The following is a 20,244-nucleotide window of genomic DNA, read 5'->3' on the forward strand; positions in this document are numbered from 1 at the left end:
AGCCATGGTTGAAGTTAAGTAGATTTTGACGAATATACTACAATGACTGAATTCAGGAACACTCTAAGCCAAAACCTGTGGCTTAGCATTTTGTGTGAATCCAGCAAATTGTGGTTTATTCAATAAATCATAGCTAACAAAACAATGGCTTAGTGCAGTGAGTCACATCCTTGTAACTTCCAGATGTGTGGAAGTTTCTTTAAAATAGGCACATAAAATTAGACATGTAGGATTCACACATTGAGGAAAATCTTTGTATCTTAATTAAGGTTGGCAGCCCAGAATAGCTGGGTTCCTATCACATTCTAACCTATAAACCATTGTTTATGAACATTTGATTCAATTCATATGCCAAATGAAGCAAAACACATCATGGATATGTGAAGTCAGACCAAATGTGAGCTTTTTCTTTAATTTTCAATTACTGCAAACAGTTTAAAGACAATAGTCTCCTCCTCTTTCTCCAAATAGGCTAAAATATGTGGGATTTTGCCACTTTCCTGTAGCGAATCTTTGATATTTTGGAGCAAGCATTCAGGTAGTGCTTGATCAGTAGGACTGCCATATTTATAGCAGAGTGCACAGGTGTTTGTTTTTTTTTTGTCCAAAGCCCAATTTGGCTCCAATGCTCCAAAACCGGCTTCTTGCAGAACAGAAACCACTCATTTCATTGATGAAACAGAACTAATATAATTATTCCCCACGTATGTAAACCCTTTTCCCTTCTGTCACATTAACACCTGTCAGTCAGTCTAGTATGTGGTTAAGGTGCTGGCCTAGAAGCCAGAAGGCTGTGATTCTAGGCCTCCCTCAGGCATGAAACCATCCATCTGGGTGACCTTTGGCCAGTCCCTCTCTCAGCACAACCCACCTCACAGGGTTGTTGTTGTGGGGGAAAGAGGAAGCAGGAGGATTACTTGACCGAATATAAAGGCGGGATTAAAAAAAAAAAAAGTCGGCCCATCCCTTACAACCAGGGAAGCCGCCCCCGCCTCTGCAGGTCGTACGTGGTCCCGGATCCCGCCGGTGTTGCGCCTTGCCGCTTTCTCCCCTTCCAGGGAAAGAGGACACGGAACCCCGGATCTGCCCGGCGCTTCCAAGGCAGCGGGTTCAGGGAGGCGCTGGGGATGATGGGAGTTGAAGTCCAACAGCGCCGGAGGGCATCGGGGGCACGCGCGACCTCTTCAATTTTTAGGCGGGTCTCGTCCGAAGACCCCCCCCTCCCCTTCCCGGTGGACTCGGGGTGGCTTCCTTACGCGAAAAGGTCCCGAGGGGGAGGGATCGCGCGGGGCCTCCTTCCTCTCAACGTCAGATGTTTTCGCCTCAGGTTGATGGAGCCAGTTTTTGGCGGGGAAAAAGAAATGGAAGCTCCACCTCCCGAAGACGTTCGTGTCAGCGCCGGGACTGTTGTCCCCACGCGGTCATCAACTTACGGGGCGCCCCGACTGGAGCCCCCAGTGAGTCCCCTGTCCGGCGTGCGAGGGATAAAACTGTCGCCGGGCTCAGGGCTCCATTTTCTCCCCTCTTCGCGCAAACAAACAGGGGGGTAGGGAAAGTCACAATATGGGCGGGAAACTCCGCTTGCCGCCGATTGGTTCGTGGCGCCGCTATTCTGACCCTTATTGGAGCTCAGGCGTGTCACTCCAAACTTCCCTTCGGCGCGGAACAACCTCTCGTTCCGCCTCTCCCTTTCGCTCTCGCTCTGACGTGCCGTGTGCAAAGGAAAAGGGGGGGAGGTTGGTGTTGGTGGTAAAAAAACAGCCGTTAAACGGGCCGTGGGGCGGGGCTTCCGCGAGGAAGTAAGAAGCCGTAATTGGATTGGTCAAGGCGGGAGGTTCAAACTAGCATGGGCAGCCCTGATTGGCTCGGGGTGGCCGCGGCAGGCCAGGCTCCCTCCTCGCGCCCAGGCGGGTTATTGTCTCTCGACTTTCGCAGGCGGCTCTCGCGCGGAATCGGGACCGGACTTCGCAGAGGAGCGACGTAAACATGGTAAGAAGGGCGGAAAACCACGGCGCCGAGCGGGCCGGAGCGAAGCGTGAGGGGAAGCCGCCCGCTCCCGACCGGCGGGAAGCCCGTGCGGGGCTCCCAGCTCTTCCCCACGCCGGCCGTGCGGGAGGGCGCCCGGCTCCCGGGGGCCGCGAGTCGCCGGCAGCGCCGCTCTGGGGGAGCCGTCCCGGGGCCCGTTCGTTCGTTAGCCGCGGCGCCGGGACGGGACGAGCCGTCCTCTCTCGCGGGAGAGCGGGCTGCCCCGGGCGCGCGACTCGTTGGGGTGGCGAAGGGTGAAGAGGCGCCGGCGGCGGCTCCCTCTTCCGTTTGGCGAGCGGCCCGGGAAGCTCCGCCTCCCTCGTATCACGTCGCGGGGGGCCTGCCTGCCTGCCTGCCCGGCCGGCCTTCGGGCGGGGGCCAGCGCGCCCCGTGCGCCCCATCCCGGCCGGTCCCCGGAGCCGAGGGAGTCCGCGGCTTTCCTCGGGCCGCCCGTACGGGCGCCGAAGCCCCCCGCCCGGGGTGTCAGCGCCCCGCCGGAGGGCCCTGGGCACCGGTCCGGGGACGCCGCGGCCGGCGCTTCTCCGCCCTCCGCGCGTGGAGGCTCCCTAGCAACGCGGCGCCGTGGGCACGTCAAGCCTCCGCGGTTCCTTCCTCGCGCGGGGCTGAGCCGCGGGTGACGGTCCTGCCAGCGGCGGCTCTGGCTCGCGGTGACAGCCTGGCACGCTGCAGCCCCTATCTGTCGCTGCGGGAAGTGGCGCGCCGCCCGGCGCTTCCTTCCCCCCGCGCTTTGCGCAACGGGACGGCGCTGGGAGGCTGCGGAGCCTCCCCCGGCGGGCGCGGGCAGCGCCGCGGGTTTGCTCCCAAGTAATCCGGGTTAATTTGTCCGGTTTGGCTCGGTGGGATTGTCCTTTGGGTGCTTTTCGAGGACGAGGGCGGCGAGCCCATCGGCACCTGATGATGACATTGGCTGCTAGGAAAGTTTGTGCGGGGGCGGGGGGGGGGAGGCCTGTGTTCTGCTTTCTCTTCCAAGTAAGTTCCCAGGGTCGGAAAAGGCCAGGTTATCGCCGGTTTTGCAGCTGCGGTTCCACTTTCCAGCTTGAGTTTTCTCAATATGATTTTTATAAAGTACTTTCCGCTGTTCTTCAAGAAGAGGTTAGCTTTGACGGGAAGAGTCGAGATGCCCTCTCCGTTTCTGTTACTTAATGACTCGCAGCAAGGGATCATCTATGGGATCAGTGTAGATGAATATATACAATCATGCTATTCCTGTGTTATGCAAAGTGCATAAGGGGAGTGAGAAATAGTCAAATAAATTAAGGATGTGAGAAAAGATATATAGAAAAATAAATTTATACCAACATCATTAACTGTATTCTCCATAACTTTCTAAATTATCCTTGCTTCTACCACATCGCTTTATACATTGACTTTGTTCTTAAGCGAATCCATCGGCATCTGATGTTGATGACTTCTTCTCACCTCTTCCTCGCTGAGGGTCTCATCAACTCCATCCAGCCACAACTTTCTCAGTCTTATTCATTCACTCTTTATATGTTTACTTTGTAGTTTGATCCTCATACATTTGCTCTCTATGACCAAACCACCTTCATATACTTACTTTATACTGGTAGCTCATTGTTCCATATTCATTCAGCACCCATACATTCTTTTATCTCTTCTCATTTTAGCTTACACCATTTTTGTTCAACTTAACTTCCTTACAGACCCAGTTCTCAATTCCAGGTAATATGGGCACACTGTTTTTGGTTTTTGATAAATACTAATTTGTTATAGCAGGCCATGTATTACCCATTACATTTCTGCCAAGATATACACCTCTTAAACTTTCTCAAGATACCACTACCGTTGTCTTTGATACATAATTTTGAGATCACGTTCGTTGCTGCATCATATAGTCTGTCATTCATTGCGAATAATTTAGATTCTCAGTTAACAACATGCCATCATGTGCATAGAAAAGTACATGTATGTTTGTGTATGCAACCAAAACATCTCTGCTATCACCATAAGGATACCTCATACATTTATATATAAATACATTAGCCAAGGGGACATCACACATCTTCATCTTGTGCTTAATCTTTCATTAAGCATTCCATTTATTTTCACATTTGTTTTACTTCCATCATATACTGTTCTTATCGCATTCAGCAATTAGTCTTCAATTCTATTCCCATACGCAAACCTATTCACTTTATTATATGTTTTTTTCGAAAATCAACAAACATGGAGTATAGTTTCTTTCTCACATTCATACATTTCTTGAAAACCTGCTAAAGAGCAAACATTTAGCCTGCACACCCTATGCCTGGCATAAAGTTGCATTGCACTTCCCAAATTTTGTTCATTATCACCTCTTGCAATCTTGTAATTAGAATTCTAACAATTTTTTTTTCCAGGACATTTTCAAACTAATCCCCCTATAATGTTTTTATCTTTTCCTTTGTATAGAAGAACAATAACAGCATTCTTCCAGTTATCAGGCACAGATATAGTCTTCACATGTTAAAAAAGTTGCATGGGCGCTCCATAAATAAACCACTTCCACATTTAAAGATTTTTCCAATTATACCATCAACAGCTGCAGTCTTACCATTTTTCAACATTCTTACAGCATTTATGACTTTCTTTTCAACCATTTTTTCTTTGACAGTAACGTTTACAGCTTTTGGTTCAATTCCACGCTTTGACATATCACTAGCACTCCCATAAAATACAGCATTCCCCTCAGTTATCTCATTACCCACTTTCAAAATATATATTTTAATTTTTTTAGTGCAGTTACTCTGCATTTTCTGCCTCCCGTATGAGAAAATAATTCCTTTCTCTAACTACATTATTTGCAGCAATCTTTTTTCTCACTACAATATACGCTTTATACAATATCATCCTCATTTTTTTGCAACAGTCATTCTCTTTCTTGCATTTTTTTTCATCTGTAGTCCAGTTTGCTTCATTATTCCACCAAGCATCCTTTTTCATATTTCTCATTAGTATAACTCCACATACTTCTGTGGCAATTTGTAATATAATTATTTCCACTCTATTAGAAGCAGCTTCTGCATCCTCTTTCCTTATATTCACTTTCTATATATTCAGTTGTGAGATTAATCTGTATTTTTTATACAGGACACATACTTTCTTTTCATGTGGTCATTCTACTTTTTTCCAGGTCTTCTTTTTCTTCCATATCCATTTTTTCCCCAAGATCCACTCTTAACACAATGTCTCACATTCATAACTTCTCATCAACATTGTATCCTTCACTATTTTTTCAGTCTTTCATTATGAACAATCAGTGGTGCTTCTAGATTTATATTCATTTCTTTCTGCATGTACTTATGAATACACTTCTCAAACCATATACAGTATTTGAAACAAACATTTTTTTCTAATCAGATACTCACCAAAATAGTAATTATTTTAATTCATCCTTGGATTTCCAGATGGTCCAATCTGAACTCTCTTGACTTGTTCCCAACCATCCATATATGTCATTAAAACATTTTTTTTTCTCCATGAGCACACTTATTCAGAATGTTGTACACTTTTTCCAAAACTCATATTTGGTTCTTCCATTATCACCATTCACTGGAGTGCTGTGTGCAGTTATTACCAACCAGTGAACACCTATTTTCATACGCATCCACAATTTAGATGCCACTTATTTGTACTTACTGATCCATTTTAGCACTTTCATTCATAATTAATCCTATATTTTTACTTCCCATGCATTTATCAGTACCACTCTACAATATCAGGCTACCCTCATTCAAATCTATTACATCCCTCTCCTTTCTCTTAGTTTCACAGGCATACAACATATCTGTTTTTTTCTTTCATTCTTTTCATTTGTTGATTCATGCTGTTTATCATTTACTCCACTTACTTTCCAAGTCTCAATCTTCCATATGCCATGGTTGTTACTAGATAGGCCCATAGGTATTGACCTCTGCCAACTAGCATGGCTTTGGTCAATCAAGGTTTTTACCTTATGCCTTTTAGGAATATAAAGAAATAGACTAGGTTACCAGCCTAAGTTGTACCTGTACTACATGGAGCATTTTCTGCTAACAGTAAGGACAGTACTGGTCCCTTGTTGTGTATTTTAGCCAGTATGACACAAATGTGGAACAAATGCCTGTTTTATGCCAAGCATGTTCATGCTATTTTTTGGAAGCTAGGATCTTGAATCTAGAGACTATCTTGCAAAACCAATATACTGTTGCCTGCATCCCACCAAAGAGTATGCAGTGTATTGACACATGTTCATGATGTAGCTAATTTATCCAGTAATTTAAGAATATGCATGTACTTAATAGTAGAATACTCATTAGAAAGTTTGTGAGTATTTTCACAACAAACTTTCAGTCATAACTATCCCAGTAAGATGGTACTGAAATATTGACTTTTTGTACAGTTTCCCTTTATTTTCAAATAATACTGTATGTGTAATAAATTAATATATTTAAATCTTGTTTCACAAGTCAGTTTGAAGTCTTGTCATCTGCCTTGTATCTGTGCTTGAAATTACCAAAACTAGAGCGAGTTCAATAATAGTGTCACAAAAATAAACGACTTGGTAATTGCCTGTTTATATTTAGAATTAGCATTGCATATTAGAGTAATTGGGTTTAGGAGTGTATTTAGAGAGTCTGGTCTGGAATTGTAACTTATAGAATATAAGAGTATAGAGTATAGAATGCAGCAACAGTCAGTTTCATAATTGCAGTGTTAGAGCACTATTGCAAATTAATAAATTCTAACAATTACTGATATTAATAACTGATAACAATTAAGGATATTGTAGTTCAGTACTTAACTTGGGACACATTTTTACCTGCACATGAATTAAATCTTTTACCCATTAAAGCTTTTACCCATTAAAGCTTATCTGGAAGAATCAATGCAGGGAAGGCTGATTAGAGAGAACGAAAGTTGACCGACCACCTGGGTTATTTTTGAACAGTAGGATTTTTGATATAGATGTCCTCATCCAATTTAAGGAAGGATCAATCTAGATTATTGTTTAACTGAAAGAGCTGATATTTTGAGATCCATAGTCTGTCAGTTTTATTTACTTATAAACTTTTTTCCCCATCTGATGCAAAATTGTGCAGCCATAAAAAAGGGGTACTTGTAGCCTTTGGCAAATGTGAGTAATATTTGAGCATGTAACAACTGTGGGAAGTGAAAAGGGGCAATATATGAAAAAGAGTTAGGTGATGCAAGAACAACTTCAGAGAAAGTTGCAAGGTTACAGTTCCAAGCATACATGCTAGGAAATGACACCCACCCTCCAGTGAACTCTGAATTTTTTTTCCAATTAAATTGGAATGGGATTGCAAGTACTTTCTTATGAGCAGGATATTCTTATATACTGGCCTTTGGTAATGTTGGTTTGGGTGTCATTTTACTCATGTTCCAATATCTGCTAGCAGAGAGTCTTACTGTTTCAAATTTCAAAGTGAAAACCTTACAACACTGCCAGTTTTTTTCATCTGGCAGAAAGGTTTCAGATCCAAAAGAAAATGACAGTGCTGACCAAAGCCTTGCTGGCATGGGGGAGTAGGGCAAATGACAAAAACAGTACTGCAGCAGTGCAAGGCAAGCTCCCCCATTTTTATATATTTATTATGGTGTTGCATGAATAAAAAAGGTGGAATTTATGGCATGATACTCTTTTTGTCATTTTGATAATGTTGCAAATGTCTCTGATGCTGACTGCTATTCAAGCGATTCCAGTAGCCTGGGAAGAGGCAGCATATCTAGTTGATGTCTGATGTGTGAGATTATTCATTATCTTTTGATAAAATAACTATACTTGTTATTATCTAACATTAGTTTCAATCACACCTCTTTTGCATTAAGGCCATTGAAGAATAAATAGTTCCCAGTACCAAAGAAATTGTGGATAGGTATCAGAGTCCTTACTATTGTACCATGCACACTTACAGTTGTTTTTATGTTGAACACTGTATCTTTTAAAGGTTTTGTGATCTGAACCTTCTTAAAATGTATTTTACATGAGGTGTTTATGAATAATACCCAGCTAATGCATTTATATCTTATTCTTTCTCTAAAATATTCAGGATAGCATTTGGAGGACAACACTTTTACATCAATATATTCATATCCTATTTTTACATTCATGCTTCAGGATGGACTTTGTAGTTTAGCAAATTATCTTGGTTTTTTAGCATTAGAATCAAATAAAAATATGTATAATTATATCCCCTTGCTGCTGTCCATTAATTCTTAGCATTGAAATGTACAGTGGTTAATTTTCCTTAGAGAGGTATACTTTAAAGTTGACTTCAGAGAAGTAGAGATATGATCCATATCCATCATGGGTGAATCCAGTGATTAAAAATAGGACTTTGCACAATTTTAATTGTCTTTATAAATGAAACCTCTGAATGCTGTTTATCTTGTAAAAGAAACCACATTCCTGAAAGGGTGGGGGGATTTGTTTCCCTAGAAAATTAACTATGTATTCAGATTTTCTGTGTTAACATTTAACTCTTCTACCTTCACTATGAATTGTAGATCAATAACTATTATTTAATTTGGGCTTGGCGGGATGAGTAGCAATGTAGAAAAAGCAGTCAGTTTTAACTAAGCTAAAAGTGGAGGCTTTATTGTTTGTTTTTGTTAACAATGAAATAATTAGGTTTTTATCCAATAATTGTAGTAGAAGATGCTTCACTTAGCAGATCTTGGGGAGAAATCTTGGGAAAAGTATATGTGAGAGATGAAAAAAGGAAAACTTAACTGCAGGATTTTCCTGCTTGAGGAGAAGACTTGCAAAAAATATTCTGGATGTGATTAATTCCAACGTATTCTTGCACAATGCATATGTATACCATGAACTTGTCAAGGCCTGGAATGAGGATTATTATATTTGGGAGTAAAATATTTTGAAGAAAGTATATGCAGAGAATTTTAAGTGTGGGAAGATGGGTAAATATGTTTTAAATTTCCCCAAATCCAAGGCAAAGGGCATATTAGATGTTCTGCACTTGGTTGGAAGATTGGGATGCAATCCTCCATAATGCAGTACTAGACATGTATTAAATAAAAAGCCAGCATGGGCTGTTTCACTTATATGGAATAGACCAGTTGATCTGTTTATAATTCTCCTCATGAATTTATCTCTCTGCAGATATAGCCAACAGCTATCATGACCCACTGCAGGTTGTAGTGGGTCATCTATGCTTGTATGTCCACAGTAAGTAAGCAACTGGAATATAATAGTTCAACAATTTCCAATAATTATTTGCTTTTAAATACACATGTTTTTGAAAGGCATAATATCTTTGGGCCTCAAATGATGAAAACTGAACAATTTTCATTGAGGATTGGCTTTAACTCCTCTCCTATATGCATTTTATAACAGTATTATATCTAGCAGATACATTTAGAAAAAATGAGCAAAAGCTTAGTAAGAGTACGTACTTATATTAATTCAGAGGAAAAATAAGAGTAAAAATAGTAAAACTAAAACTGTAGTTTTAAGGCTTTGATATGATGTACTTGATATTTTGGTATGTATAAGATTTTGTTATAAAACAGCTGGTATTGCCCTGCTAGTTGGCAACTTCCTGAGATTTTGGCTGATCTCAGGAAGTCCAACAGGGTCAGACCTGGTTAATGTTTGCTTGGATGTAAGGAAATTTCTGGGCTGTAGGCTAGACCCGGATGAAAAACCCTCCCAGAATGATACAACAACAACAAAACAGTTTTGAATTTTGCCAAGGGGGGAAAAATGCTAGATTTGTAAGAGCTCAAGGCAATATATGCAATGCTTCCTCCTCCCATTTTTTCCACAATGACAGTCCTGTCAGGTTATGATTTATGTGATGTGAAGAGAAATCAGAGTTAACTTTATAAGGTTTCTTCCTTTTATATGTGTATGTACTATATATAGTTACTTATGCATGTATTAATGATGTGCTGTATTTTTAAATTCTGTGACTTGGTCTTGGACAATAAATAAACAAACCTGCAAGGTGGGTTGGCTGAGAGAGAGTCAACCACTCCTTGTAAGTATAAGTGTAGACCAATGTTGCAGTCCTAAAACACTTTCTTTAATTAATTGTCCCAAAATACACATGCTTACAAATATGTTCACTAAATTGGATATATGCCTAGCTTTACTTGTGGCCAATGTTTGATCTTTCTTTGTTTTTTCAAAATACTTTTGTCCTCATGTTCTCATTGTAACAGGAAAAGTCTGAAGAACGCACTTCCTTTTGAAATATTCCATCAATATTGTAAACTTGAGTTGGTAGCAGGAGAAAGGCCACGACTACATTTGAACATGCAGCATGTATTTTAAAAGTAGGAACACAGTGGGCATTCTGGGAGACATGTTAGGGTTGACCAAACTCCTGTTGTGCTTTCTGGTTTAGGCTGGAGGCAAGGCTGGCAAAGACAGTGGAAAGGCCAAGGCCAAGGCAGTATCTCGCTCACAGAGAGCTGGACTTCAGGTAAGTTTTCAGGCAACCTTTCACAGACATGTTTTATTTGTATGTGCTCATGGTCCCTGTTAAATTTGGGAACTCCAGCATTCTCTGTTTGGAGTATGGAAGCATTTATTATTTAATATTGTAATAGTTTGTCTTAACTGCTTTTTCAGTTGGAGGAACAGAATCCTGAGCATGCCTAAAAGTCTCTTGGCCTGGACAAAAGGAGGCCGGAACACCCTTGGCTAATTCATTTCCTTTCTTTCAAGAGGTTGATTGACATATAAAATTGAGCCCTATTGTGGCTTGTCTGGCTTATATTGTCTTAGCAACTTGTATTTTTAAAAATCCTGCTTGGTTTTATGTCTGAACTGAATCAGGTCTTAGAGAATACTTTTTCCAGGTGATTGGAGTGTGACTTTGCTGAACATGACAGTTCTTGCCCTTTCTTTTTAATCTGCTGTTTTTCTTATGCTCTCTGGCTATATTCTGCCAACAAGAAGTTGCCTTCGTTTGGCTATCAAATCTGGGCTGAAAAAATTCAGATGATGGTAGCATCTAGTGCAGTGTTTCTCAACCTTAGCAACTTTAAGATGAGTGGACTTCACCTCCCCATAGCTGGCTGGGGAATTCTGGGAGCTGAAGTCCACTCATCTTAAAGTTGCTAAGGTTGAGAAACACTGATCTAGTGGTGGCCCAGAATTTTGAGGGCCTGATCCTAGTCTTTGTGTATTTTTTGAGTTGACCACTAATTAAAGAGAAGATGTGCAAAGACCTTTCAGTCTTCTGACAGAGGTGGACAGCTTTAGGCCCCAGGGTTATATTTGGCTCATGGAAGCTTTAAGCGCAGTCCTCCCCCCACCCCAAGACCAGATTATAATTTTTAATACAGAAGAGAAAAAATATGCAGACTGGATCCTTCAGCATGCCATTCAAAGGCTCAGTTTGATCTTCAGCTGTGTAAAGGTTATGTGTCTCTGCCTTAAGATGCTGAGGGATGCTGAATAAAGCAAGCAGTGCTTTTCCTCTCCACCAAACAAACTTAAAGCTAGCTATTTTATGTACTGGAATGCTTGAACTAAAACACTGACCCAAAGTCATCAAAAACGGGTGATTTTCTTTAGAGAGGGGATTCCACATTCACTTATCCATGCGCTAGTGACCCAGGAGAATGAAAAATACTCCATCTCTTAAGTCTCCTCTAGAAGGATCAGATGCCAGAGGAGGAAGCCCAGATCAGACTCCTTACAACAAGGATGGGGTACTTAAAAGCAGGCCGGACTGTACTTCTTTCTGGGGGCTAAAAGCCACGGCACCTGAGGGAGAAATCTGGCTTCACTGAATTGGACGTTTAGAAGAGCTTCTCACAAGGATACTTTTTCTCTGGCAGTTGCTGCCAAGTGTAAGAAGAAGCTGCTGGGAGTGCAACTCATCATCTGTGGCTGTACTCCGTGGACTTCAGTCAGAGCCATTGCTTCTGCAGATCTTAGAAGTTCAGGATGCTGTTTTGGTCCTGACTAAAATGTAGCTGTCTCATTGGGTTCTATATACATCTTTTAACATCTCTTACCCTTATACTTGTCCTCATTCAGGAGCTCTGGGATCCTAAATTAAGTTTACCTATCGAAAATGTTACATTAATTTGCAGGAGAATCTCCCTAATTCCATATTTTAGTCTCCTTTTTTCAGAAGCTACTGTCCATTACAACATGTTTCCCTTCTCTTGCACCACTTGTTTGCTATTTATAGTTAAAGCCACAAATTTGTGAACTTCAAATAGGTTTTTGCTCTTCTAGTGACTCATAACAAAGTAGCCTTAAGGAGGAAGCTCTTCTTTCCATAAACACAGACTGGCTTCTTCTTTATAGGAATTTGGAAATTAGAGGCTGTTAATAAAAAATTACGTGTGTTTTCTGAATCATGTTCTTTCCTATAGTAAAAGCAATCTGGTTGTGTTATAAAGTAGTAGTTTTTTATACCTCATATCAGTTTTCTTAGGGATAATTTTCAGTAGTCTAGAATAGACTACTTTAGTCCAGTTAAAGTTTTTGAGCTTCATTGGAAATATCCTACAGGATCTGCTGCACTGCCTTAAGTTTGTAGGGCACAAATTAATATTTTTAAAGCTGAATTCCCATTTGACCTCATAAAAGCCAGTGCTAGTTTGCCAACATTATCAATAAATCTTATACCAGGGAACTCCAGATTTTTATACCTACCTTGAACTCTGCCAAATAAATTGTGTCACTTCCTTAATTCCACTTCCAGTCGTAGTGTATTTGTGTGCTTTGGCATTTGGTTGGCCAGTGTATAAAACAGCCACTTGCATCCTGACTATGTGTTACTCTAGGATACGCCTGGATTAAGTGCATTCTGCCTCTCTGGAAATAGGTCATAGATGTGGACTGTCAGTTAAAGCCTTTTGAAAGTGCATGGATGCTAAAAAGGTCCTTCCACTTCTAGTTCCCAGTGGGCCGTATCCACAGACACTTGAAGACTCGCACCACAAGCCACGGAAGGGTTGGTGCCACAGCTGCCGTGTACAGTGCTGCAATTCTTGAATACCTCACTGCTGAGGTAGGTGGCTGAAATACATGATTAGAACATCATCTCGGACCTCAATCGTTAATCTTCCTATGCTCTGTGCTGTAGCCTAGAGGTTTATTTCTTTTAAAGTTATGTATTAATTGGCTGGCTCAATAATGTTACCAGTACTTTAATAGCTAATATATTGTTCAGATACTGTTTTCTACCAAGTCACATTTGTGCTCAAAATAATGGCTGTTTTATTGCCCTAAGCTTATGTCAGTCTACCTTAACCCATCCTATCTATCCATAGGCAATTATTTTTTAAAATGTCACATTTTTTCTTAAGAAGTGACGATATGGGGCAACGTTCAGAATGTAATTTGTTTTAAAATGATATATTCAGAGTACTGTAAAACCTCATTCCTGAATTCTTCTGAATTAAAACTCAAGTGATAGCATTGAGCTTTTTGGTGGCTAACAGTTATAGAGAAGGACAGATATTTTCTTCTACTTTTAAATTATTACATGCAAAAAAGAAGAAATGAGTTCCAGGGGAAGATGGTGGACTGAAATCAGCTCTGTGGACAAGCGGAGCTGATGTTTGCAGCATTTTACAAGGGAGCCGAAGCAGATCGGCTTCTATGATCCTCTCTGGATCAAAGAGAGAGACACAAGATTGCCCAAGCTGTTCCTCCTTATGGATATTCCTCTTCCTCATGAAGAAATCGCAAGACAGAGATCTCCAGTGGAGGGGGGGAAACCAGGAGACAAGGGAGTTTGCCATATTGGCTCCAGTTGCAAAAGGAGCCTTTCAAAGGACACTAAGTTTGTGCACTTTCCTTGCTAACTATTTTCGGAAATTGCCTATTAACTGTTTCAAAGAAGTTAGGCATCTGCAGAGTGACAAGGCTGGAAATACCAGGTGAGTACTTTCAACTCTCAATATAAGAATATGAAGATCTATTTATATAATCTTTCAGAACTTAAACAGCAAAAAGTAAGACAAGGTTTTGGTTACAGAAAGTTTTAAGAGCTCAGAAAACATTGGAGTTTTGGACTTTGAATATTAAGACTTTAATTTTTTTTTTTTAAATAAATATGTCTGTGAGAAAGAAAAATTGTTTTTGAGATTGGAGTTACAAGACAAGCAACTTATAATGGCGTTTAGAAATATCTTTGAAGAACTGCGTCAGGAATTTGTTTCAATCATGTCAGCTATGTTGCATCTTCTTGAGAACAGTTTGTTCCCAGACGAAGATGTTACAGAATGAAATATGCAGCAAAATTTACTTGAGGAAAATATGAACAAGATTCTGAATAAGAATCTGTCACCAGATATAGAGAGAAATCTGGATGAGGTTTTAAAAATCAAGAAGGAAATAAAAATGATAATCCCAAAGAACAATTGGAATAATTTCCTTTTGTTGGATTTACAAAGGAGACAGTTTAAAGTGCTAAAGAAATTTGCAACGAGGATCAACAATAATTTGAATGAATTACATAGAAAGACTGCCCTGTATAAAAGAAAACAGGACTACAAAGTTGGTTTATTCAACCAGGGATAAAATTGGATATGTTGTTATTCCAGGTGGTTCTCTCTGGATTTATTTATATCTTAATTAGAAAATTGTGGTGTGTACTGCATTTGCTTACATTTAATATGATGTAAAAGTCTTTTCCCCTATAACTACTTTATGTAACCCTAATTTTATAGTACTTAAACTGGCTTTGCATTTAACTGTTTCTCTTTATTCAAAGTAAGGAAGTTTGGAGAATTTGTCCTTTTAAAGGAGAAATTATTTGTTATATTAAATTCTAGTCTTTTATCTGTATTAGGATACTGGGATTACTTTATGTTCGTGAAATGTGGATGTGCTTATAGTTTAGAGTAGAGATATGTAAATGTGTATTTGAATGGGATAAGTTGCTATTTGGAATGTTGTAAAGGAGAAATGGTCTCTTTTTGTCATGTTAAACTTGGATTTTTTAAAATTTTGTTTAGATTAGGATATAAGGACCATTTTGTGCCTTTTAAATGGGATTTTGTTATAGTTAAGAGTTGAGATGTGGAATGTTGAGTTTTATATACATTAATGTTAAAATCTTAAAGCTTTGTTTGGATCTTTTGCTGCTAATTAGTTTGAAGAAGACGTTACTTATTTGAATTGCCTATTGTTAAGAAATGGGTTGTGGGATGAAATGTTTTATGTTTGTTAGCTAAGAGGAGGTGAAGAGATCAGGGAATTGTTTATACTTGCCATGATGAGGGTGGGAAGTTGCTTTCTTAAGGGGAGGATGGGGTTCTTTTTTATATGTTCTTTTCTTTTTTCTTGCATTTCTTTTCTTTCTCTTTTTTTCTTCTAGTTTGTATTATCTTGTATTGTTTTATTCAAAACTTTTAATAAAATTGCTTAGCAAAAAAGGAGAAAAAGAAAAATGTCCATATAAATACAAAAGCACACAATTGTTATATAAGAAACAAAAGAAATAGTCCTACATACATAATCTTGTAATATTATACAGTTTAAATATTGGCAATTAAGCCAGGTCAGTAAGGAAAAAAGGAAGTTAAATATATAAACTAACAGAGGTGATCAGTTTATAAACAATTCTCAAAACTGGTGTCCTTCCAGCTTTGTAATATCAAACCTTTTGTGACCATAAGTCACAAAATGTGACCATAAAATAACCATTTTGCTGTCCTCCTGTTAGTGTCTAAATCATTGCTGTACAATTCAAAATAATACAAGTCTCTACAAACAAGTGAGTTTTCCAGAAGAAAATGTGACATAACTTCTAAGGGAACTACTAAAGCATGTGACTCTATCAAATCGATCAGTCTTGAATGTTGAGCACTGCATCAACAGTTAGCTGGACCCACCAACTTCTTCCCAGAAAAACATACTATATGCAAAATAAATGTTTTTGCTGGATTAAAATTTTAAATCTATATTCACATAGGTTTAAATTTTAAGGTAATATATATATTGGTAGATGGCTTGAGGATGTTCTCTCCATCTTTTAACTTTGTATATTTTTGTAAAGGCTTCTGTCATTTTTTTTATTGTGTTTTACTTGTAAGCCGCCTAGAGTCACTTATACAGTGAGATGAGCAGTGTATAAATTTGATTAATAAAATAAATAAAATAAAATGAATATATTACTTTGCACATTGATGTAGAAGTAATATTCCATTAATGTTTGTGTATTGGACATTTCAATTCTTTATACCATGTTTCTTCCTTTTCCTGAACATTTAATTTGATCTATTCTAACAGTTGTTTGTACATAACTCATACAAATTTTTTTGTGAAAACTATTTTATTGTACTCCTCTATTGTATATACTAAACCACAAATGTCATCATACAAACACCAGAACCTTTAGAAAACAAAATATTGAAGTAGAAAACCCTGTTGTATACTCTTTCCAATTAGAAGGGACTGAATAAATTCCTATTAGTGCTCCCTTATGTTTTTTGTGAAATGTTAAAAATTGTAATTCATTTAAAATATTTCTGAGGAAAAGAACATATTTAATAATAATAATAATAATAATAAAAAATAATAATAAAGTAAAGGTATTGCCGATCAGTGTCTATATTCTTCTGAACTGAACTTCAGGAAGTAAGTTTTTAATTGTCTGCAGAAGGAAATTAATATTTTCCCTATTAAAAAAGATGACCCAGATATAGATATATTTAGATTTGACACTGGCCTATATCTGCTAATATATCAATTCATGTTTTACTGCAATTATTCCAAAGATACTAGACCAATTATATACATATATCAGACTATCAGGTATTTGCTTTCAAAATCCATAAAAGGCTACCAAATCTTTACAGGTTTTTTTTCCCCAGTTTAATTAGCTTGTGGCCTTTAGACATTTGAGTTACGTGCCAAATTTTAGAAACCCATTCTCTTATCAAAACAGTTAGCTTTTCTGTAATAATCTTAACTGTGGTTGACTATTTTCCCCCTTTGAATCAGGAGTTTGTTCTGTGTAAGAACTTTGTGCAATGCCTTATTAATATTGTGGGCCTTAATGATAGATAACTGTCATATTCATATTATCAACCTTTTAGATCAGAATTATCATAAGAAAAGGGCTACCACTTGTGCAAATTTGCAACAATCATATTATACCTGTAACACAAATAGTTGTTTCTTTAAGAGGTATTAGTTCTATGCATCATTACTCTGAACTATAAAATGTATATTTTATATTTGCAAAAATTAAACTATGAAAATTAAACTCTTCAAAAAACTAGGAAACTAAAATATGCAGCTGTGTTTATTCCAACAGGTTTTGGAGTTGGCAGGCAACGCCTCCAAGGATCTTAAGGTAAAACGTATCACTCCTCGTCATTTGCAGCTTGCTATTCGTGGTGATGAGGAGTTGGATTCCCTTATTAAAGCAACCATTGCTGGTGGAGGTATGTATTGTCATAGCTTCTGGAATGATGAATTTTAACTATTTATCAAAGGGAATTCAGTAATGCCTGTGTCAGACGTTCCCAACCTTTTTGGGCCAGTGGGCATCGTTGAAATGTTGAGAATATATGACGGGTGCCTTTACTAAATGGTTGCCATGAAGGGCAAGGCACCTTTCACTCACTCACTCGTCAGAAGGCAAACTAGATTAGGGTGCTGCTCCACCAAGAGGCCTTTCATTGCATCCTTTCCCTCTCCCTCTCCCTCTCCCTCCTCTATTTCTCAGCAAGTGGGTATATTTTCAGAGACAGGATTTTTATTTTCCAAGAAAGTCTTGTTGGGCCACTGAAGTCTTAGACATAAAGCTGCTGTTAATGGCTGCTGCTTTACTTTATGGCTTGCCAGCCATCTTTTGATTTAAAAAAATTAAGCTGGGGCAAGGAGCCTGAAGCACTGAGAGAGATGTCTGAAGGCACCATGTTGGGGATTCAGGCCTCAGTTAAGCACTTCATGAACTGCTTGTCTATAATACCTTCTAAGCTGATGAATAATTTCTTCCATTCCCCTCCTTGATTTTTGATAAAGTGATAAACAATGTGATAAAAACTGTTTTTGCTGCCTGGCAGCCCAGTTTTTCCCAAAAATTTCCCATGCAAATGAATGTGATTCTAATTAGCATATTCATCTCCATATCCCTACACAGGCATTTGGGCTACATTCTTTGATGTGAAAAAAAATGAAATCTAGCCTATTTCAGGTGGAGAAAAAGAATATTTGAATGTTGGAAACAATGTTGGGCAACAATCAGTGAAATGAAACTTTTAACTTCTCAGTGTTTCAGGACAATTGCTTGAAAAGTAAACATTGTACATCTTTGAAACTGCCTGACATTACTGAAGTGAAAAATGTTGATATTAGAACATTTTCCAGCCCATCTTTTTTGTACAGGGTATTACACAATTACTTTATATACACAGCATCAGCTCTGTATTTTTCTCATTACTGATTTAATCTTGTCTTTCCCTCTTGAAATAAACTAATTTATTTAGCAGCTCTATGTTCCCAATGTTAATTTTAATAGAAGTGCAGAGCAAACATTGTGAGGTTTTTCTTGGAGAACATTTCATCTTCCATGAAAACCCTTTTAAACTGAATTATTTATTGAAGTGTGTGATAAAAAGAGTAGTGGCTGCTAGAGAACTTTAAGTTGGAATAGGCTGGGAGGAGGAAGGGAAGATGGCGACGTGTTTGTGTAAGTATTGATCAGTGTGTTAAATCTTGATATTATCATGTATATTTCTCTTAATTCTTTTATTCTCTCTGCAGGTGTAATTCCTCACATCCACAAGTCTCTGATTGGAAAGAAGGGACAGCAGAAAACTGCATAAAGAGGCGTTTTAAACAGCCCTCTTCCTCTCTGTCATTGTACTGTAATTGGGACAGAAGAAATATGGGGATATGTGGAATTTTTTTAAAAAAATAGTTAAATGGAAGAGCATAGACAATTGACTGTAGACTTAAAACATTTGTATGTTCTTTAGATTTAAAGTTTGACAAAAAGTACCTTGTTACGTGGCAGCAATTTGTGTGTTGATTGGCTAGGTTTCTCCCATGTGTTTTATACAAAAATGGAACTGATAAAACCATTTTTTACAAAACCTATTCTTGTGTGTCATTCCGGTATAAAAGGGATAAATGCAGTAAAATCCTATTGAAATGTTTAAAATAAACAGTCACACATTTTAAACTTGGGTATAGCCACATTCATGGTTAACTTTGTTTACTCTTGCTTATTAACATAGAGATCAAAGTCCAGATTTTAATGTCACTTAAAATAACTTTTATGAATTTTAACAATGCAACTTTTCTTACAATTGTTTTTGCCTACTAAAACTTTTTCTCTAAATTCCTACACTGCACAAACATGGAGATATGCAGTGTTATTATATTAGCAAAGATGCCCACCCCTGTATTTTGCTGCTCACGGCTGATAACCTTTTTGAAGTCGGTGGCTTTGCATTGAATACTGCTGTATTCTTGAACCAACCTACTTGCTTTTGTTTCAGCTATTATTTTGTTGTGTTCTGACAAATACATCATCTGTAACAAAATTCTAAACCAGCAATGCTACCGTGATTATAACTGGCAGTGTTACCACTATGATACCCTTTAAGCAAGAACTAATATTTCTTTCCACTATTAATTTTCAGAACTGCTTTACACAATACAATTGTAGGCATATTGCTGATTAAACATAATGGCAGAATGGTCTCAAATCTCCAAGTTTTTGGCTTACCTATAGCTGTTCTCAAATTAATTTGTATAAACTTTCCCTCAATTATAATTTCACTGTGGGGCAAAATTCCAGGGTTAATTAAAATTTTGATCTAAAAATTACAAGGAGTTACAGTCTTTAAAGTAGAATATTGTAAGAATTTTGGACTGAATGAGATCAAGTAGGGTTTCAGTTGTTTCCCCATTCCTATTAGTGTGGATGGCTGTTTGTTTTTTTAAGTTTATTCACTATATTCCTGTGCATTGTAATTTTAAACATTGTCCTTATTAAAATAGCTTTCAAAATGCTATATATGGTAAAAGTGAGATGAAATGATTTAGGTAAGTTAGATACAACAACCAATTTGGATATGAATTGGGACTTCAGGTTACATTTGATGATTCCATGGTAACTGATAATCTAATAAAATACTGTCCTAACAAAGGCAATATTTATATAACAAAATAGACCTTTGAATTTGGCATAGTTTGCTCATCTTTTTTTTTTTTTCAGATGTCCCTTCAGTTAA

The 20,244-nt window shown here is 38.5% G+C and overlaps 1 protein-coding gene across 1 annotated transcript; it reads left to right on the forward strand.

Annotated features, from left to right (window-relative positions):
* Positions 1 to 1,838: 1,838 nt before the first annotated feature.
* Positions 1,839 to 20,225, forward strand: H2AZ2 (H2A.Z variant histone 2). Its single transcript, XM_088151970.1, has 5 exons — positions 1,839 to 1,989; positions 10,422 to 10,499; positions 12,939 to 13,052; positions 17,313 to 17,442; positions 18,767 to 20,225. The coding sequence occupies exons 1-5, from the start codon at positions 1,987 to 1,989 to the stop codon at positions 18,826 to 18,828; spliced, it is 387 nt and encodes a 128-aa protein (XP_088008096.1). The 5' UTR covers positions 1,839 to 1,986; the 3' UTR covers positions 18,829 to 20,225.
* Positions 20,226 to 20,244: the final 19 nt, after the last annotated feature.

This window comes from Python bivittatus, unplaced genomic scaffold (assembly GCF_059951505.1).
Source record: "Python bivittatus isolate LINGU-HERP-01145 unplaced genomic scaffold, Pbiv_v1 ctg000680_np1212, whole genome shotgun sequence".
NCBI classification, from domain to species: Eukaryota; Metazoa; Chordata; class Lepidosauria; order Squamata; family Pythonidae; genus Python; species Python bivittatus.

Excerpts from the sequence above, each read along its gene's own strand:
- H2AZ2 (XM_088151970.1), top strand. Across the intron at positions 13,053-17,312 it reads TTGAATACCTCACTGCTGAG|GTTTTGGAGTTGGCAGGCAA; the intron begins GTAGGTGGCTGA and ends TTATTCCAACAG. Across the intron at positions 17,443-18,766 it reads AGCAACCATTGCTGGTGGAG|GTGTAATTCCTCACATCCAC; the intron begins GTATGTATTGTC and ends TTCTCTCTGCAG.